Source organism: Elgaria multicarinata, chromosome 11 (genome assembly GCF_023053635.1).
Source record: "Elgaria multicarinata webbii isolate HBS135686 ecotype San Diego chromosome 11, rElgMul1.1.pri, whole genome shotgun sequence".
In the NCBI taxonomy this organism is placed as follows: Eukaryota; Metazoa; Chordata; class Lepidosauria; order Squamata; family Anguidae; genus Elgaria; species Elgaria multicarinata.
This window is the reverse complement of record NC_086181.1, coordinates 29574678-29602053: the sequence shown is the minus strand read 5'-3', so window position 1 is coordinate 29602053 and position 27376 is coordinate 29574678. Positions and strand designations below refer to the sequence as shown.

Here is a 27376-nt window from a genome sequence, read left to right as displayed (position 1 = left end):
GGCCCTCAGTAGGTGCCCAACCAGGCCTACTCTTGACACCAGGCTGTGTCTCCATGGATTGATCTTCATCCCCTTTTACAGCCTTTGAATCCAACGGCCATCCACACATCTTGTGGCAGCAGATTCCTTAAGCTAAGTTGTGCACCATGCATAGAAGAGGGGGGAGTGCTCTCTCTCTCTCTCTCTCTCTCTCTCAACTGGGGTAGGCTCCTAAAGAGGCACAATATGGAGAGACCGAAGTGGGTGGAATCCAAGACCATCCGCCTTTTAAACCCAGAGAACCAAACTGATACCTCCACTCCAGAGCACGGCAACAGATGAGAATCCAAGGTTGGGGTGGTGGCCGGAGACACGCCTGCAACGGAGGAGGCAAAAGAGATGAATGGGGATTCAGAACGGGCCGGGCCCACTGAAGAAAGATGCCCCTGTTCCACGGTGCGGACTCTATGTAACACAGGAGTGCAGAACCTGAGGCCCGGGGGCTGAATCCTGCCTGCCAGAGTTGCCCAGCTGGCTTCTCCCCTTTGCCCTGGCCAGACCTGTCTCCTTTACCCACTGATCATTGGGCTTTCCTGCAGTTTCCCCCCTCCATTCTAAAAGGTTGAAATGCCTCTCCTAAGGCTTAGTTATGGCAATAGGAGTTTCAAGCTCCAATATGCTGGTTGTTCTGGTATTTGGAGGGAAGGACCACCCCTTTTGCTTTTGCCCTGCCCACCACCGACATGCGACCCCCTGAGTGTCATGGCTCTGTAAGCACAACACTGAGAACTTCTCCCAAATAGAGTCTGGCCCTCAGGCTGTAAGAGGTCTTGCCCCCTGAAGAAACTGATCACACACACAGCACTAACAGTGTTGCATTAAGCACCTGTTCTTCTGCTTTCCAGGGTGTGGAGGTTTGCTGGATTGGATCTCAATCCCGCCAGGATGTCGTGGATCCTCCACAAATCTTGCTGAGCAGCTGCTTGCTCCTAAGGAAGGACGGATCAGACAGATGGAGGCAACCCAAACGGGTACCGTGTTTCCACCCTCCACCCACCCACCCTCCACTCCAATTCCACCTCCAGTTCAGACGGAGCCATGAGCTGCATAGAAGAGCAACTCTGCAGTCAAATGCCCCCGTACGTTTCTGAGGCAGACGCTGGCTGGGAATGTTGAGAGTTGCCATCCAACCAGGAACGGCCCCTGACACTCGGCTGCCTGAGGCAAAGAACAAGATGGCGCCCCCTCCTCCCCCCCACCCCAATTCCATTGTATGTACAAAAACTGACTGCGCTGACGCTTGAATCTTTCTTCAAGGCTGGCAATGGGACAACCTCCTCTCCCACTTCTTAAAGCAGCTTAGGGGGCACAGGGCTGGCAGCTCGGCCCACAGCTCTCTCCTCCAACGCCTCGCTGCTGCCTCCCAGCACCTGCCGCCGGAAGCAACTCCTTCACTCTGCCAAATGGCAGGGCCGGCTCCGCATCCCACACATCTGATGGGGAACGGGTTGGAGGGGGCTTGGAAGCAGGGAGCATTTACCTGGGGATGCCCCACGTTTCGGACGTGCTCTAAGGAGCCCTTAACCATCTGCAAGTCGTTTTCCAGGGCGGCATAATCTTCCCAAGCCCGTTCGCTGTCCTGAGCGAAAACAGCAAGCAAGAGAGCTGCTTATTCAGAGATCCCCCTACTGCAGCCTTCTCCAATTACAGAGGTGATATATATATATATATATATATATTTGTTGTTGTTTATTCGTTCAGTCGTTTCCGACTCTTCGTGACTTCATGGACCAGCCCACGCCAGAGCTTTCTGTCGGTTGACGCCACCCCTAGCTCCCCCAAGGTCAAGTCTGTCCCCTCCAGAATATCATCCATCCATCTTGCCCTTGGTCGGCCCCTCTTCCTTTTGCCTTCCACTTTCCCTAGCATCAGCCTCTTCTCCAGGGTATCCTGTCTTCTCATTATGTGGCCGAAGTATACACTCACAAATGTGGGACCTGCAATGAACTGTTGCAGTGTGGAGTGTGCTCCTAATCAGTGTCCCCTTAGTCAGTCATGGTGCCTGTTTCGGCTACACAAGCATCAGCACTCGCCCCTGAACATTACAAATAAAGGGAACAAGCAGGACCTGCAAGAAAATGTTGCAGCGTGCAGTGCTCTGGTTCAGAATTCCACTCCCGCCCCTAGCCGCTGCGGCAAGGGCCAGCACTTGGGAGAACTGGGATTGCTATTAATACATATGATTTATAGTCACGTGTGCACACATGCATATCTTATATAAGGAATATGGTAGCGTAAGGCTTATTACTCGAGATCTACCAGACCGATTTTGCTCATTTTTGTTTTAAACAGAAGCTTGAGCAGGTCAGACATGCAGAAAAATTTGCAAGTTTAAAAGAGTTCAAAGCTCAAGTTTTAATAGCAATTAATTTCCCCCGGGGCAGTGGAATGATGGACAGCCCTGCTCAGCCAATCAGTGTGGCGTAAAGGCAAGCCCTGGGCGCAGCTGCCCAGTTAGGTTGTCGTTGCCAGCAGGGAGGAGGGGGAAGGGGACGGAGGTGGCCAGTTGGGGCTTACGAGGGGAGGGGAGGTGCTGCACCACATGCAGATTTCAGAGGAGGGTTTCACTATGCATGAGCCATAGTTGCAGAATTCATGAGCCCTTCTGTGGTGAGGGGACTGCGGGGCAAAAAAGGGGGAAAGGAGCAAGACTACTAGCGCCCATGGCAACTTGGGCTTTACACTAGTGAGTGTGCGTATCCACAAATATGTAAACTGAAAATTAAAAGAAGGGGCCTAGAATATTCCGGGGGGGGGGGGGGAGAGGGGCAGCCATGGCTACCACAGCACCTACCGCAGATCTACCTAATCCATTTGCACAAAGATCTTGCACACAAACTACTATTAGGGCTGGAAGCTTTTTAACCCAGCAAGGCCTTGTCTCCATCTGACTGGCAGACGTCCTCTGGGGTAGAAAGCAACTCACCAGCGCCAGGTCACAGAGGCGAGCTCGGAGTTGAACCAGCTCATCTTGCAGCTGCCTTTGCTGGTAGCAGATTTTCTCCATGGTGGCATCTTGGCCTTTGAACTCCTCCAGCCTCAGGCGGGTCACCTCCAAGGCCTTTTCGATCCGCTCCTGTAAAAGCACCGTCCGTTTCAGGAACAGCTGGCCCGAATTAGCAGCATCGCAAACCTTTCCCTTCTGTGCAGTTTGCTGAACCACAGGGATGGAAGGGCACGGGCACAACCCCTGGCGGACCAAACCCCCTGTGGATCCACCTCAGTGTACCACGGCTGGTGGGCCACCAGTAGGTACCTAGAAAGCAAACCCCTCCGGATTGGATATTTAAATGGATATTGTCTCTTTCTATGCTTTTTATGGTTTTCAGTTCTGTATATTCGTTTTTAATGTTCCATGTTTTAATCTTTGTAAACCACCCAGAGAGCTTCGGCTATGGGGCGGTATATAAATGTCAATAATAATAATAATAATGCTCAAGCAAGTGAGCCAAGCTGTACTCTCAATGGAAAAAGTGGAATAAGTACAGGTATGGCTTAACTATTTCCCCATCTGATCTCTTCTCTCCAGAAGTTTTTTTTAAAAAGGGTTTTAAAATCATAAAACCTGCATTATTATTATTATTATTAGTAGTAGTAGTAGTAGTTATAAATCATAATTAGTATACTTGGGTGCCTTACAGAATTTCATAGGCAAACCAGAGTGATCCTTGCCTGCGAGGAGTTTGCAATTCAAGACAGAAGAAAACAACAGAGGGAGAAAGAGAGACGAGTGGGGGTGGGGGAGAATATGGGCAAATGACCACTTCGTAATTAACAGGTTAATGAGTTGATTATATAGGTCACACATGGCACTGAAATGCAATTCCTACAGTGCTGTGTTTATTTTATTTTATTTTATTTATTTATTTAAGCATTTTTATGCCGCCATTCAGCCAAAAAAGGCTCTCATGGCGGCTTACAAAAGTCTTTCTTGACAGTCCCTGCCCACAGGCTTACAGTCTAAAAGACATGACACAAAAGGAAAGGGGATTGGGAGGGAGGAGGAGGAGGGAAAGGAAAGCAAATTCAGGCACTACAATCTTAGTTGCAAAGTTCAGCAGTGACAGTTGGTAGGAGGAGGGAGGGGGCTCTGAGCTGGAGCTGGACCCAGGCACGATGGAGAGGTGCCTGGCTGCTGCTGCTTCCTCCCTCATTGGTGTTTAGATGTGGGAGACTCACGTTCAAGTACATTCTTGGCTAGAAAGTTCCCCTTGAATAAGTATCACTTTCCCCCCTTTCTCTCAACCTAACTTGAGGCTCAGGCTTCAAGACAGGAGAAAGTCAAGACCAAAATCCAATGCATCAGCTTTCTCCAACCTGGCACCCTCCCAATGTGTTGGGGTACAATTCGCACCTGCTGGCTGGGGGGATGGGAGTTGTAGTCCACCACAACTGGAGGGTGCCAGACTGGGGAAGCTTGCAAGATGTCATAGTTGAGAAGTGCCTTTGTCCCCCTCTAATGGTAGAAAACAGTACTGCAGCAGAGAGGTATGGTCACTATCACCACCTTGTGGTAGAAAAGAGTACAGGCCTGGGGATAGCTACAGGGACCTTGCTGCCATCTGATGGCAATTCAGCAGCTCTACAAGGATTTAACATTAATCTTACAATGAGAAGGGTATGGCCAGGTGCCCTCTTCAATCCCCACATGGTAAAATGAGCGGCAAGGCTAGGGTAATTCTGGGAGCTTCTCTATGTGAGCAATTTATTGCACACTCGTGATTGGCCACTCACGGAAGTTTGCTGGGGTGTGTGTTACATGACGCTGTCAACCTCCAGGACATCTCCTACACCTTCCCCCAGTAATCTTGCTTTTAAAAAGATCAAAGATAATGCACTATTTAAAATTATCATTGGATATCGCCGACCACTAGATGGCACTATTTAATTTAATTTATGAAACATTGCCAAGAGGGTTGCCATCTAAAGGAGCCATAGTCAGTGCGGAAAGACCCCAGAGAAGAAAAAAGGGAAAGGTGCAGGTTTAATGTAAAGACACTCCTGGAGTATCCCGCCTGCTCAGGCGGTTGGTTTCCTTATAGGAAGAAAGGGGAGAGGAAATGGCAATAAAGTACCTTTTCAGCCCGGAGTTGCCCCGTCTCCTCTTCAAGACCACGAAGAATTTTGTCTTGACCGCACAGTTTTGTCAAGAGAGCCTAGAGGCAGAGACAAAAGTGCAATTTCAGCAGTGGCCTTCAGATGCTGCTGTGGTGCATGCACCCACTGCTTTATAAAAGTGTATCGGAACGTGTTGGTTTTGCAGGGCGTTTTGAAAGACTATAAAGATGGCCCTGAAAGATGGAGCCAGATAATATTATTAGAGATGTTTCACTTCAGGCTCCCTCCCATACCTGATGGTTGCTTACAGCTCAGCTAAGTTAATCATCATCATTATCATCATCATCGCTACTGATAATCAGCCTTTCCCAACTTTGGGCCTTCACACGATATTGGACTGCAACACACTGTCTGAGGATAACAGGAGTTGCAGTCCAACAGCATCTAGAGACCCAAGGCTGAGAAAGGGCACCCCGCTCTGCCAATCCTTGCCCCCACCTTAAGCCCCAGTTGTCAGCTTCTGGGTGCCCGATATGTGCCATGAAATACCTATTTCTTTTCGTCTTTTTGACCTGCTCCTGCGCCTTTAAGATCCCCTTGACCTGCAGACAGGAGCAGGGTGAGGAGGTTGGTCGCCATCCTGTGAAAAGCTTCCCCTGCAGATCAAGCTGCTCTTAAAGGCACAGGAGCAGACCAGACTTGGTTTCTTTTTTCTCTTGGTCAACCGACAACTAGGGGTGTGCACGGACCCCCCACTCCGCTTCACTTTCAGATTCGCCATTTTCGGATCGGGCCGCTCCGCCCCGCCCCCACTCCACCTGTGCCCACTCCGCTCCGCTCGGAGCTCCGGATCTGGATCGGAGCTCCGTTCCCCCCCCCATAGGGGGGGTTACCGGGCCCTGCCGCCATCGCCGCCCAAGCGGCGACGGCGGCAGAGCCCGGTAAGGGACCAAGGGAGAGGGGGACCTTACCTGCCTCCGTCCGCGGTCCGTCGCCGTCTTCAATTGAGCCCGCGGTTCCACCAGGAAGTCTGGGCCGCAAGCGGCCCAGACTTCCTGGTGGAACCGCGGGCTCAATTGAAGACGCTGACGGACCGCGGACGGAAGCAGGTAAGGGAGAGGAGGGCGGGGGGGTTACCGGGCCCTGCCGCTGTCGCCGCATGGGCGACAGCGACAGCGGCAGGGCCTGATAAACCCCACTTACCTTTCCGGCGGAGCTCCGGATCGAGGCGAAGGATCCGCCTTCACCTCGATCCTTTCCGCCACGCTCCGCCGGCCCCCCAATCCTCTTTGCCTCCGCCTTAAGGGCAGGCGAAGCCCCCCGCTCCGCTCCTGCTTCTCCGGTCCGATTAGAAGCGGAGCACATCCTTACCGACAACCTTAATTAATCAATTAAAAATATTTCTAGACCACCACTTTTCAGGGCAGAAGGAAATATTAAAACCACCAGAGACTCATGGTCAATTACGGAAAGATTTGTTAGGATAATAGGATATGAATGGAGTACGATAAATATAGTTCAGACCATCTCTGTATTGCAATGTAGGATATTTATAGGGTGACCATATGAAAAGGAGGACTGGGCTCCTGTATCTTTAACAGGAATATAGAAAAGGGAATTTCAGCAGGTGTCAATTAAAGAGGGTGAAATTCTCTCTTCATCACAACAGTTAAAGCTGCAGAAGCCCTGCCCTCTTTTGTATCTGGCCACTCTACTATAGCTAGCGTAGCTTTAACTGTTGTGATGAAGAGGGAATTTCACCCACTTCAATTGACACCTGCTGCAATTCCCTTTTCTACATTCCTGTAAAAGATACAGGAGCTCTGTCCTCCTTTTCATATGGTCACCCTATTTGGGAAACCAAAAAAAGGACACCCAGTTGCGGGGCGGGGGGGGGAGGCGCGGAGAGAGCGGCTTTCTGGGTCCTCCAGAAAGTGCATTATTCCCCATCGCCACCTTAAAGGCCGGATCCAGCGGGGGCAGGCGCCATTAGCATGGCAAAGGGGAATGACGCATTTTCCAGAGGCTCTGATTGGAGGGGAAAGCGTGTCATTCACCCCCTCCCTCCACTGCTCCAATCAGGGCCTTTTCTACAATGTCAGGAATGACATGCTTTCCGGAGGCCCCGATTGGAGTGGCGGGGCGGGGGGAGGGATGATGTGCCTCCAGAAAGTGTATCATTCCCCCCACACACACATGTCATGCTAATGGCTGCCTTAAAGGGCAAAGCATGTCATTCTAGGACATTATAGAAAATTACAGAAAATCCCGACACCCAGGATAGAACAAAAACCAAGACAAATCCAGGGAAATTCTGGCAGTTGGTCACCCTGGTCTTCTTGTTTACTAATGTTTGATTTGTTAAAAAAAATCAATAAAATTAATTTTTAAAGACCCAATAATACGAAACATTTGTATTATTGTTCTTAAACCTTGGTTTGCTTTGTAAGTGGCTTTATTAAAAAATGGACTTTTGAAAAGTGGGGTATATAAATGGAGTATAAAAAAATTAAGTAATAAATATCCCCTAGGTAAGAGAAGAAGCGGAGATGCCTACATCCGTGTCACTTTCGAACCGCTGCCCACCAGCTGAGTGAATGCTTCTCTCCCGCACCAGATTCCGACCCTAGAAGAACAGCGAAGTGAGTGATCTAAATGTCACACAAATGCAAGCAAGAATAAGCCCCCAAAGTTCCACATTGTCTCCTAGGAGAAAACCTGACTTGTAGTGCAAAAGTTAGAGCGATCTTCACTTTAAAACACACCAGAATTCATGCAAATATAGCATTGCATGCAGGGCTGGTGTCACAAGGTAGGCATAGTTGGGCACGTTCTGAAGCCCGCACCACGGCTGGAGGCCTGTTGTCAAGAGCGCTCTGAACGATTGCATGGGCTCACCAATCCCCGCACACAGAAACCTAGCATGTCAGGAAGAAAGCTAGGCTAGAACCCTTTTGCTTGAGATGCTAGCTTTCCGTGGACAGGGAGACTTTAACATGGGGGAACATTCTGGCATGTCATGATCCCTCCCATCCCAAAGTGGTACAGCCCCCAAAGACTAACTACAATAGCAATGAGTGACTTTTATTAAATTAAACTGGGTGAGCTGCGGCGCGAGCCGGAAAGTCCCGGGTTCAAATGGCGCCTCAACCAAGAACCTGCTAGGCAAGCCGTTCTCCCCATCTCAGCGGAAACATGAGGCTTAATAACACCAACTGAGTCTGCAGGACTGTGCTGAGGATAATTGACATCCCGTATATGAAAGTGTTCCTTGTTCTTTCTTTTTTTCTGAACGGCTCAGGAGCACCAGAGGAATGCGAGGGATGGTTTTAGCACTGCCTGCAGGCCATATATAGGTCTTTGAAAGACGCTTTGTTGGTGTGGAAAGTGGGTTACAGATCCTTTGAACGAAAACAGATAACCAGAAAATTGGGACCTGTTGAGTGAAGCTAAGCTGAAAATCACCCTTTCTATTTCCCCTTCTTCCCTCACCTCCACACCTGCCTGCCTCTCTTATTGCTTGCAGCTCCCCTCACCCTGCAGAATACCCCCCTCCTTGAGATCAGACTCCCTTTCGACATTCAAGCACCTCCTTTAGACACATCTGTTCACCCTGGCTTTTCCGCATCACCCCCTCCTTCCCCTTCTCTTCCCTTCCTAAAGTACCTTGTTTAATTTTAGACTGCAAGACGGCAGGCACGGACTGCTTTACTTTTTACACAGGGCCTAGTGATTTGACACCAGCCTTTCCCAGCCTCCTGCCCTCCAGGTGTGCTGGACTGCAACATCCATCACCGTAGGAACACCGGAAGCTGCCTTATACCGCGTCAGACCTTTGGTCCATCTAGCTCAGCATTGTTGTCACTGATTGACAGCAGCTCTCCAGGGTTTCAGGCAGATTTCCCCGCCCTGCCTAGGGATGCTATGGATCACACCTGTGACACTCTGCATGCAAAACAGTCAGGAATCTTCAGCTGGTCCAAAACACGGCAACAAGATTGTTAAACACTGGCCAACAAGTACATGTTATGCCAGTACTTTCCCCAGCTGCAATGGCTGCCAGTCCATTTTTGGACCCGATTCAAAGTGCTGGTATTAACATTCAAAGTCCTAAATGGCTTGCAGCCAGGTTACCTGCCCATACCCTCAGGCGTCCTTCTCTGTGAGCCCCTGCCAAAGGAAGTGAGGCAGGTGGCTACCAGGAGGAGGGCCTTTTCTGCTGTGGCACCCCGACTGCGGAATGAGCTCTCTAAAGAGGTTTGCCTAGCACCCACGTTGTACTATTTCTGGCACCAGGTGAAGACCTTTTTATTTTCCTAGTATTTTAGCAATTTACTATCCTAGTGTTTTTTAACTCTGCTGTTTTAAATTTTAAATCTCTGCATTACTGTTTGGTTTTATTCTGGTTATACTTTTATACTATGTTTTAAGTTTCCATATTTTACTCTTTAAGCTGTGTTTTATGGTTTTATTTTTTGTGAACCGCTCAGAGAGCTTCGGCATTGGGTGATATAAAAACGAAATGAAATAAATAAAAATATATAAATCTGTCACTGAGCTATGGCCCCACCCTCCATCAATAATCTTTGACCATTGGCCATGCCTCATGGGAGTTGGAGTCTAACAGCATCTAGGGGGGCACCAGTTCCCCACCCTTGATTTACAAGGTACTTACTGGTAGAAAAGTAAGATATAAATATGAAATAACGGCAACAACATTTCCTGTAAGTTCCATACAGCACTTTGCGCACTCTTTGTGCTTTGACTTAATTAAACATATTATGTAATAATAACAACAGTAAGGCTAGAAGGGAAAGGGGGGCAAAGGTATATGGATTTCGCTAAATCTGTTCTGTGTGTGTATTGTGGACTGTCAGATGTCTTTCACGCCGTCGTCTGTTCATTGACAGAACCGTATTTTTTAATGTACGAGAATTTCATGTCACTGCTGCAAGTGTGGAGTGATGTGCATTAGTACAAGTGCAAATTTGTGCAAATCTCCCCCCCCCCCCCAAAAGTAAAACACCAGTTCACAGAATCAGTGCAACTTGCGGGGAAACTGTTGTGCCGCAGAATCCGCAGGTCGGATTCGCAGAAATCTGGACTCCTTTGAATCTGCTGTGGATTTCTCCGGCATCCCCAGGACAGCCAAGCGGAAAATCACATACCATGGTCCCCAAAGATGTCCTTTTCCCAGGGCTGGGCCGGTTAGGCAGGGGGGGCAGGGGCGGTAGGTGCAGGTAGCTTGATGAGGCGGAGTGGGAGGTGATCTGTGGGAAAAGGGAAGGCGGCATTAAGGAGCACAGGTCATGAGCAGGACTGTGTGTTTTATGCCAGAGTTTTGTGGCAGGGCAGAAAAACGGCAGGAGATGCCATTGGTAGCACAATGTAGCGTCCCAAAACTCTCAGCTTTCGTTTTAACAAGGAAGCAAGTTTCTGGGCCTTATGATTACAAAGGCATGCTTGAAAATCGGTGCAGAAAACTCAGAAGCTAGAAAGTTGCCAAAGAAAAATTCCACTGGTTGGGGGCAGCAGGATTTCAGTGCCTTACACAGCCCTTTAATCCCTCGCTCCATCCCAAGGTAAGCCAAAATGGCTTCTTTTGCATAATTTATACATGTCGCAGAATTTAGATCACCGTGGGGCAGAATTTTGCTTTTGTTTTCTTTCTGAAGAGCCGAGTATACACAGTCCTGGTCATTAGGGAGGAGGACATTCTAGCCAACGAACGTGATGCTCTGGAAGACTAACATGCCTAGGTTTTGCAGGAAGGCGAGGGAACAGGGCGAGAGGAAGAGGAAAGAAAGAGACAGCCATGCGCGCATGTACTCACCAGTCGACCCTGAAGCCGAGACATGATCAAAGCACGAGATGGTCCGGTCGATGGGGAGAGATAACCTCGGTCTGCAAACTGATGGGAAGATAAAAGGTTAAAGCAGGGGCCCAAAGTCAAGGAGAGGCACCACGCCCAGAGGCAAACCCAGCGCTGCGGTGGCAGCGGCCCCTACTCACCCTGTTCTGTTGCTGTCTTCCCAGCGTGGGTGTTAAGCTGTCCTCACCCCCAGGCCGGGCTCTGCTGGGGTGAGGGCTGCGGGTGTAACGCCGCCCATAGGGGTCTTCGGATGAAGGGAATACGTCGTACCGGTCGGCAGGTGTCAGGGTGCGCCCCCTGGTGGCGGGTGACACGATGGCGTAGGGGTTTTGAGGGAGGCCCTCGCTGGGGGCGATGTCCACCCTCCCCATGGGCGTGTTGGGGCGCACGAGAGCCCGCGGAGATGTCGCGGCGTGCAGGTCCTCGCACGAGGCGGCCTGCGCAGCGACCATCCGGGGCGGCTTCCGTTGGACGTGAGCGGGCGATGGGATCTGGGGTGACTCCGCTGGGGTCAAAGGGAGCGAGTAGGAACGGGAGGAGCGAATGGAAAGCAGGGGGGAAGGCTGAGGGGTACGAGCCGGGGAGGCGGGCGACAGGCTGTTGGAGCGAGCAGGGGGTGGGGAGCGTGGCCGGGGGGAGAGTTTGGTGGAAATAACTGGGGAGGGGCATCCGTGCGTCTGGGAAGACAAGGAGCTGCCAATGGAAATGGGGGGGGGGACAGAATCGCAAAAGAAAAGGTTAATAGAAGTGAAACGTAAGCCCCCTCCAACCCAAAAGTACCTATGGGAGCCAAAGTGCTGTGAACTGCCCTTGCTTCTCTCTCACTTCCTCTAGTACAAGGGTGGGGAACCTCAGGCCTGCAGGCCAAATCCAGTGTCCCCCCCCCCCGGGGTACCAATCTGGCCCCCTGGGCTTCCCCAGATGGCTCCGCCCCCTGGCCCTGACCCCTTTCCCTGACCACTGATTGGTGGTTTCCCGGGTTTTGTGAAATATTTTCCCCCATTCAAAAAGGTAGAAATGGCTCTCCTATGGCTTAGTTACTGGCAGTAAGAGCTTTATGGTAAGATAGGTTGGCATCTGGGGTTGTTTTGGCCCCACCCCTTTAGCCTTTGGCTCCACCCGCTTTGCCTCTAGCTCCTCCCACCACTGGAAAGCTGCCCCCCCCCCCCCGAGAGCTCCTCTGGAATGAAATTCAGCCCGTGGACTGAAAGAGGTCCCCTCTCCCCTGCTCTAATGCCCTCTGGGCTCTGCTTCCCCTCACCTTAAATCCGGCTGGTCTATCCTTTCGTGGTGGTATCCTCCGTTGATGGAGCTGGATAGAGAGACCCTCCTGGGGCACGGAGATCCCTTCGGGCTGTCCTGTAGGTGGAGGCTCTCGGACGACGAGGCCTCGGGCTCCTGGGTCTCCGAGAGGCGGGCAATTTCCAGGGATTCAGCGCTTTTGGTGTAGTCGTCCTTGAGGAGAGTGACATCCTCAAAGCTGGTGTGGGCAGACACAGACCGGCTGAGACCCCGGTTGCTGAGGTGGGGCAGAAGGGAAGATCAGACAAGGCAGCCCATTATTAAATGCTCCCCATTTCCACAGGCAATGCAAAACCTGGCTTCTCCTCCAGCGAAACCACCCCACTCCCTGCCCTTCCCATCATTGCACAACACAACAAGCTCCTTCAAGACCCACAGTTTAACCTTCTCCAGTTTTTCCAATCCACTTTCTGGACAACCCACAAATCCAGGCTCCCAACAGCTCCTCCTCTAGGCAAACTGAATCCCTCATTCCTCTCAGAAAACGCGAAACAACTATTCTTTTAATATCCCCCTTCCCTGCCTAAGCCGTACCATACTACAGGGATGCAGAATCTCAGGCATGGGAGGCAAATCCGGCCCTCCCATGTGCCCCAGCTGGCAATGTCCAGGTCTCCTGGCCCAACCCTTTTTCCTTCATCGCAAATCATGTAGCGGTTTCGCAGCTTTTGTGCCATTTTTCCCCCTATCACAGGCGTGCGCAGCACATTTGATTAGAGTATGCACCCAGGGAATTTTATTTATTTATTTTTAAAGGCGAACATTTATTGAATACTCAATCATAAAGGACATTCTTTTTATTCGCTTATTTCTTAAACACTGTAGACACTGATGCCCTACACCGTGTTTGGCTTGCCTGACCACGGGAGGGGTGCTGCAGGTGAGGAGGGGCTCTCCTCAAGCCCCAGCATTGGTGGAGCTTTGTGGTGACACTGGCTGGAGAAGGGGCTTAACAGGCGATGTCAGCCTCTGGGGGCCCTCCTCCTGGCTTCTTTGAAGCGTGGCTCCCAGCAGAGAGGCTCCTGGCACAGCGATTCCTTTTTGCTCCCGCTGCCAGGAGCAATGGTGCGCTGTTGGGGGCAGCGGTAATGGAGCAGCCAGAGGGCAGCCAGAGGACTGTTCCCGCTGTGTCTAGATCAGTACTCAATGCTCCCATCAATTCAGTATTTACTGCTTGAGACATTAGGGTGTGCCTGGGCACACCCAGCACACCCCTTGAGCACACCTATGTTTGCCATTCGAAAAGACTGAAGTGCTGCTGTGAAGGCGTAAGAGCTGGCAGTAAGAGCTTTTATGCTAAAATATGCTGGCATTTTGGCCCGCTTCCTGTGCCTTCGGCCCTTTTCACAAAATCCTTCTTCCCAGCCAAGAAAATGAAGCGTTAGGGCCCGTGGCAATACCCACCTTGCTGTCCCTTAGGCATGTCTGGATTTGTATGTCTAGCGAGTGCGGAATGTTTGACTGAGTGGGTGTGGCTAGTGATGCCGTGAGAAAGGGGGAGGGAGGAGTATAAATAGTTTGGCTCAGGGGATTGTGAGTTAGTTTAGTTTAGTTTTGGTTTTAGTCTGGCTTGTGCTTCATGAGAGTGTTCGGTGTGTGAGGAGTGAGAAGAGATAGGATTTTAAGGGACTTGGGATTGTTGTTTTAAATATAAAAATAAGCAGGTTTGATTTAAATTGAAATACCAAAGATCTGTTGAATTTCAATAAACTTTACTTTGTGTTCTGTTACCACAAACCACGTGTCAGCTCGGATTTATTACCTGCTATATTACACAGTGTAAAAACATCTAACAATACACCTGCAGTTCAGTACCTCAACAATAGAACCTATTTATCAAAACCCTTTACCTTGTTCCTTCACTTATAGGGGAAAAGTTGTGTTGTTTTTACCCTTTCCTCAGGCTTTTCAAGAGGTGGTGCTTGGCTTGAGGAGGGTGTGCTAGGCAAGGCCTTCTGTGTGAGGTCGGTGTCCTCGCAGGGCCCCATCCCCAACCCCCCAAAGGCTAGACTACACCAGGCCAGCCACTGACCGCCCCAAGGCTACTTATTCATCACCCCTAACCCTTACTAGCTTCCGTAGTCGCATTCAGCCGCTGCTGATTGGTTCATGGCCCTGATCCAGCTGTTCATGTCCAACTGAGTGTCTGCGCTGAAATAATAGGTCCTCATGCCGGGATGTTCTGCCTGGGAGAGGAGAAGGATAAAAGAGGTTCCTTGTAGTGGCCCAAACTTCCTCAAGAGGGCAGCAGCAATACAGAAACATTGGGGGAATCGCAACATCAGAAGAGCAAAAGCAAGGGGTGGAATTGTTGGTGCATGATTTGTTTCCTGTACGGAGGTTCCGGACCAGTGTCAAGAATAGGCATGGTTGGGCACTTACTGAGGGCCCGCAGCCCAGCAGGAACCCCCTGACAAGATCCCCCTGGAAGATGCTCTTCTTCATCATTGCAACCTGCTTGTTCACCCGCCTCTCACTCTGGCCAGTGGTGGTGGTGAGGAGGAGGAGCAGACGCCACGTCCTACTTGCTCCCTGGCTCTCTGCCTTTCCAGCAAGCAAGTGGTGGCAATGATGAGACGGAGGAGGAAAAGCAACAGCAGCTGGTGACAATGGTGGTGAGAAGGTAGACTCATCGAGGAAGGGGGGGGCATTGAAGATGACTTGCCCAAGGGCCCCCCAGAACTCAGAGCTGGCACTGCTTGCTTTAAAACAAAATAATCAATCTTGGTCTTAAAGAAGCCTCAAGACCCAAGGGCTCTATCTGGACCTTTGCAAGGGGACCCAGATGTCCTGGCTTCCAGATGCTAGACTGCTTCACAATCTTCAGGAGGCTGGTTCTGCACTGTGGCAGATTCCCTGGTCCTTGACATCTTTTACCACCAACCCCTCTCGCTATTCCCCCTCCACCTTTCCTTACTTCTCATGCAACCTGCCAGACCCCTATTTCCAACCACTGCATATTCTTGTATTAACACAGGATTAATTAGGGGAAGGATCACAGTGCGGTAGAGGAGCACGTGCATTACATGCAGAAGGTCCCAAGTGCTATCTAGACATCTCCAGGTGAAAGGATCAGGTGGCAGGTGATCAGTGATGTAGTGGAACCAGGATTCACAGGGGCAAAGTACAAGGATGTTTTCATTAGCAGGGACAATAATGGCATCTGCCACCTCCCTCTGAGCTTAGCTGCAATCCTTACAGTTGCATGGAGAGAGCAGGATGGATTTTCCCAGCAACAATATAGGGTTATGAGCATTTCTTGTTGGAATGCAGAATATTTTTGCGTGCCTTGGTCTTGAATGGATAATTAGGACCCATATCTATACAAAAGGCCCACAAAAATCACATACTGTATAATACAGAGAGAGAAAGAGAGAGATGAATCAAGAGAACTGCCTGCATTTTGAACTCTCCTTGGAGGACGTGTCTATGGGAACTACCTGAGAGTCCAAAGGGAATTCCTGCCACAATAGACCATGCTGGGTGATGAAGCCAACTTGCTGAAGCTAAGCAGGTCTGGTTCTGGTCAGTGCCTGGATAGCAGACCACCTTCAACCCCACGTATACTACCTTTCATTCCACAGCAGAAGAAAGGTGGGATATAAATGTACCAAATAAATAGATAAATAGTTTGATTTAGGATTGGGCAGCTTCCTATTTTTGTGATTTATAGGATTTGCTGGCAAAAGGTGTGTGTTGTCCTCGGGAGATAGGTTTATCATGAGATGGGCAGCTTGTGGCCCTCCGGATGCTGATGGACTGCAGCTCCCAGCATGCCTCACCATTGGCTATGCTGGCTGAGGCTGATGGGAATTGCAGTCCAGCAAGATGTGGAGGGCTACGTGTTGCCCACCCCTATCAGCAGATACTGGCCGTGACAGTCAAGAGAGAACCTCCATGTTCAAAGGCAGTATATGCTGCTGTGGAGTAACAGCAGGACAGCAGGGCTTTCCAGCAAAATCTGATTGGCCACTGCTATAAGGAGGAGGATGGACTAGAGGGGCTTTGGCTCTGATCTGGAAGGGCCCTTCTTATGTGGCCCTATGGATGGTGATACAGGAAAGAACTTGACCTTGAATACGAAGCGCCGGTTCTTCTTCTCCTTGGAGAATGCAGTCCGAATCTCATAGCTGGGGAGAGGGATGCTGCCCAAAACCATCTCTTCGCGGCTGTCTGGAACACACACATCCCCCCAAACCACAAAAACGTCACAGAAAGTTAACTACCATGCACTTATCAACGCTTCTCCCAACCCAGTGCTCTCCGGATGCTTTGGACCACAAGTCCCATCGTCCCCAGCCAGCATGGCCGCATGCTTTTACCAATTACCTCGGTAATAGAAGAGGCAGTAATTGGAAAGGACAAACCAACGCCGTTTCCAGAGTTTTAGCCCAGAACTGTCCTGAAAAAAAGGAAAGGGAGAGAGGAAGTACATCAAAAATGGCAATTGCATTTGCAAAGAAACCCAGGAGTCCTGGCTGCCAGCTCCCAACCTGTTCCAACCTTTTAGACTGGGGTGGGAGGGAGAATAACCCCTTTCAGACTAACAGCTGAATTCCATTTTGGAGAAGCACATTCCAGTGTTGTTTGGGCCCAAATGCAAAAGGGAGAGGGCCCAAAATGCCCAAAATTGCAGGATTTATTAGCTTAAAGCTCTTACTGCCAGAAACTAAGGAGAGGCACTTCAACCTTTTAGAACGGGAGAAAAAAATGCACAAAACCCAGAAGACTACCCAACCAACAGTCAAAAAAGGAACCCTGAAAGGGCTGCATTGGAACCAGCATGGTGTAATTGCTAAAGTGTTGAACTAGGAGTCGGGAGATCCGAGTTCTAGTCCCCTCTCAGCCATGGAAGCTCACTGGGTGACTTCAGGCCAATCACAGGCTCTCAGCCCAACACACCTCACAGGGTTGTTATAGTGAGGATAAAACGGAGAGGAGGAGGATTATGTACACCGCCTTGGGTTCCTTGGGAGGAAAAAAGGCGGGATATAAATGAAATAAATAAATAAATAATCCCATTTAGACCTCCCAATGGGTCTAGCTCCAAGTTTGAAGGCTCCTAGACAAAGCAGCCTTTGATGGCCCCTTTTTCTGTTGGAAGGCGTTACCTGGCAGCAGGGCTCGTAACAGCCGACTCTGGCTGCCACTAACTCCCACAGTGCCTTCGGAGCATTGCCACATTGGGTGCATTGTGGGAAATTAAAACGGTGGCTAGGCCCAGACACCTGGGAAAGAACATTTAAAGGAAGGCCCTGGGCCATGTCAGAGTGGTTACCAGAAGCTCAACAACTACCTGAAAATGTCAGGTGCTGAAACTGTCCCTGTCTCCAGCGCTCCACAGCTTCCTTGTTCTTATTCATTTCCAATTTCTGCCCCCTGGCCCAATTCCTCACTAACTTTTATTATCTTTTACCTCAGGGATGTGGAACCTCTTTCAGCCCAGGGGCTGAATTCAATTTCAGAAAGGTTCGTGGGGCCTGCATTGCCAGGGGTGGGAGGCAAAATGGTGGGGCCAGCCAAAATATCAAAAATACCATCGTATTTTAGCTTAAGGTTCTTACTACAAGTAACTAAACCTTAGAAGAGGTGGGTTCTTTACCATTTAGAACGAGGGGGGACGACACCTGTTTTATTTATCCAGACGCCTAGAATAAGGAATATGTGGGATGGTACAATATTGTACCTTAACTAAAGAATTTTCCACATGCTGTTTTGTAAAATGTTATTGGGAATTTAGTGCTGATACATTGTTTATTATTCTTGTTATTATTTTCTTGATTTATTCATATATTGGAGGCTTCTGCCCGTTGGATTTGTTTTGAGGTGTTTAAGGCTGTGTATCAGCAAGGAGAATTATATCTTTTTGTATGCTTTATTACAAACAGTATATCTAGGATTGTTGTAAATATCACCCACGGTTGTAATACATTTTGTCTATCTTTCACTTCATGTGTGAGTCTTTGTGGTTGAGTGCTTAGCACCCCAATTGTGATTTACCTTTTTATATAGCCATCCACGCATGACGACAGGCAAATTGGGGTCTCTCTTGATGGAGTTTGCCCTCTTTCCAAAAGTGTGTACCTTCCGGACAGGCCGGGTTGCATGTGGCTATGAGAGACAAACGGTTAAATGGAAAATGGATTAGTTACACGGGGATAGGAGTACCTGGAGAAATGTTTGAGGACTAGTAACTGATGTAGGCTTGCTTGCATGGTTACTATAGAAGTTTCCCTTTCTTGGAACTGGATAGATGATTGATAGATAGATAGATAGATAGATAGATAGATAGATAGATAGATAGGCCTCATCTACACCCAGAAGGATATTCCACTATGAAAGCGGTATGAAAGCAGTATATAAAAGGCAGGATCTACACTACTGGTTTATAGTGGTGCTGAAGTGCACTGCAGGATCTACACTACTGGTTTATAGTGGTACTGAAGTGTTGGGGCCCAGGACACATCTACACCAAGCAGGATATAACACTATGAAAGCAGTATATGGCATGTGGCCCCAACAGTTGTCAGTGCACTTCAGTACCACTATAAAGCAGTAGTGTGGCTCCTGCCTTTTATATACCACTTTCATAGTGGAATATCCTGCTTTGTATAGATGAGCCCATAGATAGATGTCACCTCCTGAGGCAAACCCTACTTCCCAAGTTCTTTAAAAACAAATAGGCCAAGTGTGAGCCCAACTTGACTCAGGAAGGAAGATGTGTGAAATGGGATACAGGACCTCTCTGTCCCCAGCTCCCTTCTAGAGGGCTCGCACCATTTCCAATGCCTCCTCACCTTTGTTCCCATGGCGACTGAAGAGATGGTGACTGTACTGCTGGCTTGGCTCAGGCCGCTTTTAGGCCGGTCCCTTTCTGACATGGTCTCCAGCTAACCCAACACGAATCTGAAAAAGAGCAGAAGATGCTGGGTATTGAAGCGATAGTTTGGGGGAGCTCACAGTACCAGAACCCCTAGTTTGGTTCCATTCCTTTGGGGAAATGCAATCTTTCAAAGGGCCTTCAAACCTCAACCTGTCATGGCGGATTTCTTTTATCGATATTTTAACTTTTGTCAACCTCCTCTCTGTGGCCTCTCTTATTCTCTACTTCTTTCACCTTCTCTCTCTCTCTCTCTTTCTGAAAGAAGATTAGGGTACTTTGTCAGTATGATCCAACTTGGGTCAGGTCTTGACATAACTGTGGATCACGTCCCATCAGTTGAAGACTAATGACATAAAGCAATCTTTCCCAGCCTGGTGCTCTGAATTCACATTAGACTACAATGCCAACATTGTGCCCTCCAGAGGTTTTGGATGACAACTCCAAGCATTCGCGACCATTGGCCATGCTGGTTGGGGCTGATGGGAGTTGAAGTCCCAAACATCTGGAGGACACCAGGTTGGGAAAGGCTGTCCTAGACCCTTTGAAGTCCAACTGATGTCCCCAGTGAGAGGTTTCATCTCTCTGATGAATGTAATGTGCCAAGGGTTAAAGATGGCTTCTTTGCCAAAGGGTGGCTACATATGGCTATATGCCAGATTTGCATTCCTTAATGGTGGACATCATGTCCTAGCAGACAAAGGGAAAAACTTTCAACCAATAGAGCATCCAATGTAACCTATGACTCGTTGAGATTGTGCACCTTAACTTGAAAATTGAACGTAACTTAACTTGCTAATCCAGAACTGACCAATAGAAGGGTTAGAAAGAGACTAACACCCTCTTGTAGTCAGGGCCTATATATACTGTGAGATTCCTTTGTTCTGGGTGCCTCCATCTTGTGGAACCGGAGAGCACCCCCATACTGCAGTATCCGAAGTAAATGGATTAAGTGTATTCTCCAGCCTCGTGTGTTTGATTGGCTATTAACGCGCCGGGGAAGCGGGCCTTTAAATCCCTGGTTGAGGGACAACACTTGAGAGACAACACAACCTGTTATTGTAGGCCCCAGACTGTGATCATACAAGAAGAAAGATGAATCCCAGTGTTCATGGCAGCTTTGTAAACTCTGGTCTAGTGGAGCTAGGCCTCACATGGATGCAGCCACACTTTTTTAATTCCCTGTTTCCTTTGCACTTAACTGCAACTCTCACAGTAGCTGAGAGGAAACCAATTTCCCCAGCATCAATATGTTGTTCCCTATTGTAATGCAAAGTATTGGGGGGGGGAGTACACTTGAATGGGCAGTTAAGACCCATTCACTTTACAAAAACTCCCGGTGGAAATGAAAACTGCTAGAACTGGCTGGTTGATATGGATCTGGCTGGTTGATAAGGATTGCAGTCTGCATTTTCTGCACTCTCCTTGGAGGCACGGCTATGAAGGTTGTCATGAGGAGTTCCTGCTTTACCACTACACCCCTACTTGTAAATAACTTCACAACATTTCACTAGCCTGCTGGGGGACCGGTAAAAGGAGAAAGGAGAGCTCAATCTCTCCTGCGCCAGCCTGCTGTTTTTCTATGCTGGGTGCAGAACAGGGACAGAGGGCGCCATCCCTCCTCTCTGCTAGTTCACTCACTCGCCTGCATGGAATTCCTTGTCCCCTGTGGTAACCAGGCTAATGCTTAAATACAAGGCTGTCTTATGGTTTCAGTAATCAGAGCTTCAGCATGCTGAATCTCAAACAGAATGCAATATCCAACACAGAATTGGGATTCCTGAGAGTATCTGCATGCTTTTTCTTTTTTAAATACAGGTCAAGTTTCTAGCCTTCATGGGTCTGTCAAAATATTGTTGAAATGCACAGGCAAGAACTGCAAAAGTCTGTCCTGGTCAGGAGAGGGAGAACGTTTGTTTGGAGCTCCCACCCATTAAACATGGCTTTCAAATTCCTTCCCCCCACATCTAATATCTCTCAGCGTTGCTGCATCACTTTCTTGTCCCTTATACCAAACTCTGCAACAGCAAAAAACACGTGCACACACACATAATGTAAAATAAAGCAGCAGCATTGCTCAGAATAAATGGATTAACATCTGTTTTGTTGGCTTTGCCTAATTTATATCGATAGCAGAATCTGCATTTTCTGGACACAGAATTCAAGACTCCCTGAAGCCGCAGGGGATGCAAAGAATATAATAGGCGCCAATTACAACCCTTTTGTTTTCCAGTGTATACAGTCGGTTTTGCATCCTTCAATGATTCGTATTCTTTTTAAAAAATGGAACGGAAAGTAGAAATGGAGCAGAAATGGAGCGTTGGAACCTGCTGCCCTTTTCAACCCCCAGCCCATGAATTCCCTCTAGTTATTTTTGGATCAAACCCACCTGCTTGCGTCTGGCAAAAGCATCTCTTAAGAGAGGGGCGGGGAGGGAGTCGAATGGGTGAGATGGGAAATTCCACCCCTTCCCTTGGCAGCAGGATCCTACAGTTAATCGCCTCTTTGTTGTTAAATCACCAGAAACCCATTTCTTAATGTTTGAGGCTTTAACTCCCAGAGGCTATTTCTGATTCCCTCTTAAGCAGGCATTCAGAACTTCATCCTCTTTCCTTGGGGATTCATCTACAGACACTGGTGTTCATCTTCTCTGATTCCATGCATAATTCTGGAGTCTAGTACTTTGGGCAAGGGGGACCTGTAGCAAAATGTTGCAGTGTATCCTCACACCCTAAGAGAGGAGTGCCAGTCAGCCATGCCCTCCTCCAAGGTGCTATAAGCAGTAAGGAGCTCAAAAAGACCAATGCATTCTTGCCCTCCCTTGTTTTTCTTTCTGAATTGTCACTCAACATCCCATAGTCACTGGAGATCCCATTTTTTAAAAAAACTTTTTGTACTTCTGCGTATCTTGCGGTTCAGCTGAGCATGAGGCTGCCTGCCACTGTTTTTTCAGTGGCCCCATTTCGGCTCTATTCTGGTCAGCACTCAACTCCCAGAGTTCACTATTAGAGGGAACAAGTGAGACTTGCAACATAATGTTACAACGTCAAATGTAACTCCAACCAGCTAGCCATGTCCTTTTCCAGGATACTCTATTCTATTTCCCCTTCATATTCCATGGTTTTCCATTTTTCTCTTCTCCCTGCTCCCCCACCCCAAAGGTACTTTGTGTTTTGTGGCCACTGATCCCATTTAAATGGGATCTAAGTTCAACTACCTTCCTCCAGCTCCACTCTGTAGAACCAGTGAGAAGATTATTTACTTATTTATTTATTTATTATACTTGTATACTGCATAGTATTATAAATCTCTACGTGGTTTACAGAATTGGGAATGAGTCAACACTTTAAAGATACTGAGAGTAGAATTGGTTCTTTTTAACAAATGAAGCTGCATTCTGTTGAGTTGCATCATCAGTCCATCTGGCTCAGAACTCTCTACCTTGAGGCTGGATTTAGAAGTCATGATCCTGGTCTGATAAAAACCTCGGTTTATTGGGTCCAGAATGAGAAATGGGCCCATGTGCTTCCCCTTCCCTTCTCTCACATAACTTAATGGCCCTGTTCAGAAGACACCTTAAACCACAGCTTTAACCAGGGTGAATAAGATTGTTGTTGTTTTGCCTTTTTCACCCTGATTAAAGCCATGGTTTAAGGTGTCTTCTGAACCGGGCCAGTGTAATACTTCTAGGACAGGGGACAGGCAGTCTTTTTGGGCCTGTGGCCACATTTAGGAATTTGACAAACCATCCTGGGCACCACCACAATATGGCTGCCATAGGAGGCATGGCCAAAGGATAAATAACCTGCCCCAAAGACTGAATATAAGGCAGAGGTGGGCTCTGAACCTCAACCTACAAAACAACTCCTTTGAACCCACAGTGCCAATAAAAACTATTTCAGAAAAGGCAAACTCTTTTTCTTCCCATTCCCTCTGCCAGCAAACACATTACCCCCCCCCGCCACATGCACACGCACATCTCTTTCTCTCTCTCGCTTTGAATTACCAGCCATACACTCTCCTCCAGCCTCATCATCTGTAGACTCTCTCTCACTCACTCACTCACTCACTCACGCACACACACACCAAGGTGGACACCCAAAAAAGTGTCCGAGGGCACCCTGGTGCCCATGGACTCCACACTGCCCCCCATTCTACAGTTTATCTAACCACAGCTTCATGATATGCATACCAGGAGTTCCCTACAAACCAGGATATATCAGTATCAAATCAACATGAGAAACCACGGTTGACCAGACCAGGATTGTTACGTCTGAACCCTGCCTGACAGTCAGCATCTTTCCGGGAGCTCAGCAAAGGAGGCCCATGCGATATATATATATATATATATATATATATATATATATATATATATATCCCCAGAGATCTTTTTCATATACAAAGCATGCACTCCACTGCTGCTGAGCTATATGGCTGCTCCGGACTATCAGCTTTAGTCAAGGCTGACATTCCTAAGAGAAAGACACAGCAGACCGCCTAGTGAGGCCAGTCTAGTTGATTCAAAAGAAGCCATGGCTGCCTGCAATGCGGAGGTAGGCAGGGGCTTAGTGGCACTCAGGTTACAGAAATGGGGAGGTTCAGAGGATGCTGCAGGAATGGGACGCATGTTAGCCCTCAAGGCGGTGAATTTTCAGCACTTGAAAAATAAATCAACATTCTGTGCCGTGACGACAAGCAACGTTCAGTGGCCTGTGCACTCAGGCAAACTAAGCAGGTGTGCATATTATGTTGCTTCTGCAAATCTGGGGCAGGAGGTCAAGAGTTCCTTGGGTCAATGAAGCCCCAGCCTTGACAACTGGAATTTCATCTCAACAGACAAATATGTCATTGGTTTATACAGTCCTTCCCCAACCTGGTGCCCTCCATTGGCCATAAGGAGTGGTAATTATGGGAATTGCAGTCCAACAGCCCTGGAGAGCATCAGGTTGAAGAAGTCAGGTTCTCTCTCTCAAGTAAATGCAAGGCAATGGTGGAGTTAATATGAACAAAACGAACCACAATAGGCGACCACCAAAGGAATAAAGTTAAACCAGTCAAGTAATTGTTATTCAAATTTGTACATATTAAACCAGTCAATGCATTGAATTAGGACCCCATTAGTAATGAGAGTAATATCCAATCAAAAACAATTCACAATTCACATACATAAACAGTATATCTAGACCAAATCAGTCAAAGTGATTAAACATTGTTTTAAAGACCACATTAACAAAGTTCATGATATTCCTTGTTTCGAAGATTTCTTTTTCAAAACGTTGGTCTTAATAAATCCAACGCGTTGGTCTTAGTAATCGCCAGCCAGCAGTGAAATGCTCTCACAATCTCGTTTTATTTAGTTTTCAGAGATGAAACCACCTTCTGGTATTTTTATCAAGTCCAGTGGAGCCTATTTTGCTCCGCCACATCGTTTCCTGTGCATCTCTGAAAACTAAATAAAACGAGATTGTGAGAGCATTTCACTGCTGGCTGGCGATTACTAAGACCAACGCTTTGGATTTATTAAGACCAACGTTTTGAAAAAGAAATCTTCGAAACAAGGAATATCATGAACTTTGTTAATGTGGTCTTTAAAACAATGTTTAATTACTTTGACTGATTTGGTCTAGATATACTGTTTATGTATGTGAATTGTTTTTGATTGCATATTACTCTCATTACTAATGGGGTCCTAATTCAATGTATTGACTGGTTTAATATGTACAAATTTGAATAACAATTACTTGACTGGTTTAACTTTATTCCTTTGGTGGTCGCCTGTTGTGGTTCGTTTTGTTCATGGTTCTCTCTCTCATACACACACTCACACACACAGATGTAAGGTAGGCATGTAAAGAGCTAGGCCAAATGGTGATGACATGCAGAGGTACAGTCTGTGACAATTCTATGCAACCCTGAAATACATACAAGACCAGCTCAATGGCTATTCACAACAATAGTGGTAATACAACCATCCTATATGCGCTATGTTAGTTAAACACTTGTAGTAATGGGACAGGAAACTCTTGTCTCAGTTCAGGCCTAAAGGAACAGAATCAAACATGTAGCTAAGTTCTAATTCAGCAGTTTCACCCTGGAGTGAAGCTCTGATATCATTTCACCACCATTCTATGTTTCTATGGGATCATGACAACACCTGCGTCTGTCTGTCCATCTGTTTTAGGAACATAGAAATTGCCATATAACGAGTCAGACCATTGGTCCATCTCACCCAGTATTGTCAAGACTGACCAGCAGTGACTCTTTAGGATTTTAGATAGGCTTTTTCCAGCCCCACCTGGAGATGCCAGGGATTGAACCTGGGACCTTCTGCATGCAAAGCAGGTGTTCCACCACTGAGCTATGAGCCTGCAAAGTCCCTGGTTCTCATCATATCTTCTTGGCTTTCAATGTGCTCACTCTTCTTAGAATGCAGGACTTGCATCACACTGGGTAATGCTGGGCCAGTATTTTTCTCTCAGCCTAGCCCACTGCAGAGAACTAGGCCAAAAGGTGTGACCCTAGGCCACTCCAAGACCTGTTGCTGCCTGAAGTGAAGGACAATGTAGTACATTGTAGTTGGAGGAGGCTGCCCTAAACCATCTTTTCTGCCAGCCAGATCTAACCTCTTCTTCTCGAGGCTCGCTCAAGAGTTTCCGCTCCCTATTCCTACCTTGCCGGTGGTTCAAAATATTTTCCAGGTGGCTGAGAATCCTCCAGGCAGACAGACTATGACGATGCGCAGAATGGATTGCCCGTCCATTTGTGGCCGTTGAGCCCCATCAGTAAACACCACCAGAAGAAGGACCAGTTTCCACAATGCCACGACTCACAACAGGGGGACAAAGAGAACAACCAGTGGAGAATTCCGAATGTGGTCCATCCGAAGTTGTTGAGGCTCTTGAATGCAAAACTCCTTTCCCATCTAGCATTGGCTGGGAACATGATTTTGTCTCATGCTCCCGAGCCACAGGGCACCTCCATAATTCCTTGGCACACGCTGCCCCTTGCATTCCGTTCCTTCCGCCCACCTCTCACCCTTGCAATGACGCCAAGCGCATGAATGGGGCATTGATGCTGCCAGGACCCCCCTCCCTGACCCTGAACAGCTTGGGGAACGTTGAGCCAGCTGTCTGTGAAGGTCCTCATTCAACCTCCCACACTGAGTTCAAAGGCCGTGATGCCGCAGCCTTCGCCTAGGGCCCTACAGGAAGATGGAAAAATGGGGTTACCAAGATGGTGGGGGTAGAGATGAAAAAGGAAGGAAAGGCTTGCGCTCACCAAAAATCCTGAGCAACTTCTAGCTCTCCAAATGTTGTCGGACTGCACCTCCCGCTGCCCCTAGCAAGCATAGTCAATGGTAAAGGATGATGGGAGTTGCAATCCAACAGCTGAAGGGTCACACGTTGCCCACCCCTCGGGTAGAGGGCATGTGGATAGATTCTATCTAAGCTTAAGCTTTGGTTGATCCCCTAGTTAGGATCGGGAAGAATTTTTCTTTCATCCTTCTGTATATTGTGACTGACGGTGTTTTTTTTTTCTTCCTCCGACTTGTCTTGCCTATAGAATTCACCTAAACAGGTGCTCTCATAGCTTACCTGTCCTCTGTTGCGAGAAATTTTAAATAGTAGGTAAAACCAGTACAGAGCACAAGAAAACAGTTTAATAAGGTTAAATTCATGCAAAGTAGCAGAGTTTATGAAACCTTAGTGAGATACCTAGACTGAGAGATGGTAGACAGCATGATCCAAAACTCTTGAGTGAATGGAATCCATTTATTGAGTTGAAATAAGAGATCATGTTTGTAAATAGCTGCCTTGACTGCCATTTTTTGGTAGGAAGGCGGGGCAAATACAAAATGTGAAACAGCTACAAGAATTATAAATTAAAATGCAACCATCCCATAAAACAACTAAACGGTCCATGGCGACCATCAGCAATTCAACTGATACATTAAACAGCCCATCATATGTCATTGAACGCTTGGGAATAGAGGAAAGTCTCAATATGGAGCCAAAAAGATGACAATGTTGGTGCCGGGTGGGCCTCGTTGGGTAAGCATTTTACATTGCAGGGGCCTCCACCAAAAAGACCCTTTCCCTTTTTGCCATCCTCCGAACCTCCTTCAGGGGAGGCAGTTGGAGGAGGGCCTCAGATGTCAATTGTTAATATCAGGAGAGATGAACTGTCAGGTATTGTGCTCCTAAGCCCTATAAGGCTTTATAGGT

General features: G+C 48.0%; 1 protein-coding gene across 3 annotated transcripts in view; it reads right to left on the bottom strand.

The window, feature by feature from the left end:
• The window catches only part of PLEKHA4 (pleckstrin homology domain containing A4), a 49758-nt gene that overhangs the window by 6145 nt on the left and 16237 nt on the right, over positions 1 to 27376 (bottom strand). For 2 of the 3 annotated variants that reach the window (XM_063138711.1, XM_063138713.1), the window contains exons 2-16: positions 19069 to 19177; positions 18272 to 18382; positions 16601 to 16673; positions 16344 to 16444; positions 14342 to 14457; positions 12231 to 12488; positions 11110 to 11662; positions 10931 to 11008; positions 10266 to 10367; positions 7655 to 7723; positions 5115 to 5195; positions 2966 to 3115; positions 1520 to 1618; positions 866 to 968; positions 294 to 355 (exon numbers count right to left, since the gene is read on the bottom strand). In XM_063138711.1, the coding sequence (XP_062994781.1) occupies positions 294 to 355; positions 866 to 968; positions 1520 to 1618; positions 2966 to 3115; positions 5115 to 5195; positions 7655 to 7723; positions 10266 to 10367; positions 10931 to 11008; positions 11110 to 11662; positions 12231 to 12488; positions 14342 to 14457; positions 16344 to 16444; positions 16601 to 16673; positions 18272 to 18382; positions 19069 to 19152 (2040 nt within the window). In that variant the 5' untranslated portion in view covers positions 19153 to 19177. Of the gene's footprint in view, positions 1 to 293; positions 356 to 865; positions 969 to 1519; positions 1619 to 2965; positions 3116 to 5114; positions 5196 to 7654; positions 7724 to 10265; positions 10368 to 10930; positions 11009 to 11109; positions 11663 to 12230; positions 12489 to 14341; positions 14458 to 16343; positions 16445 to 16600; positions 16674 to 18271; positions 18383 to 19068; positions 19198 to 27376 lie in introns of all 3 variants that reach the window. The other variant, XM_063138712.1, reaches the window with a different exon arrangement.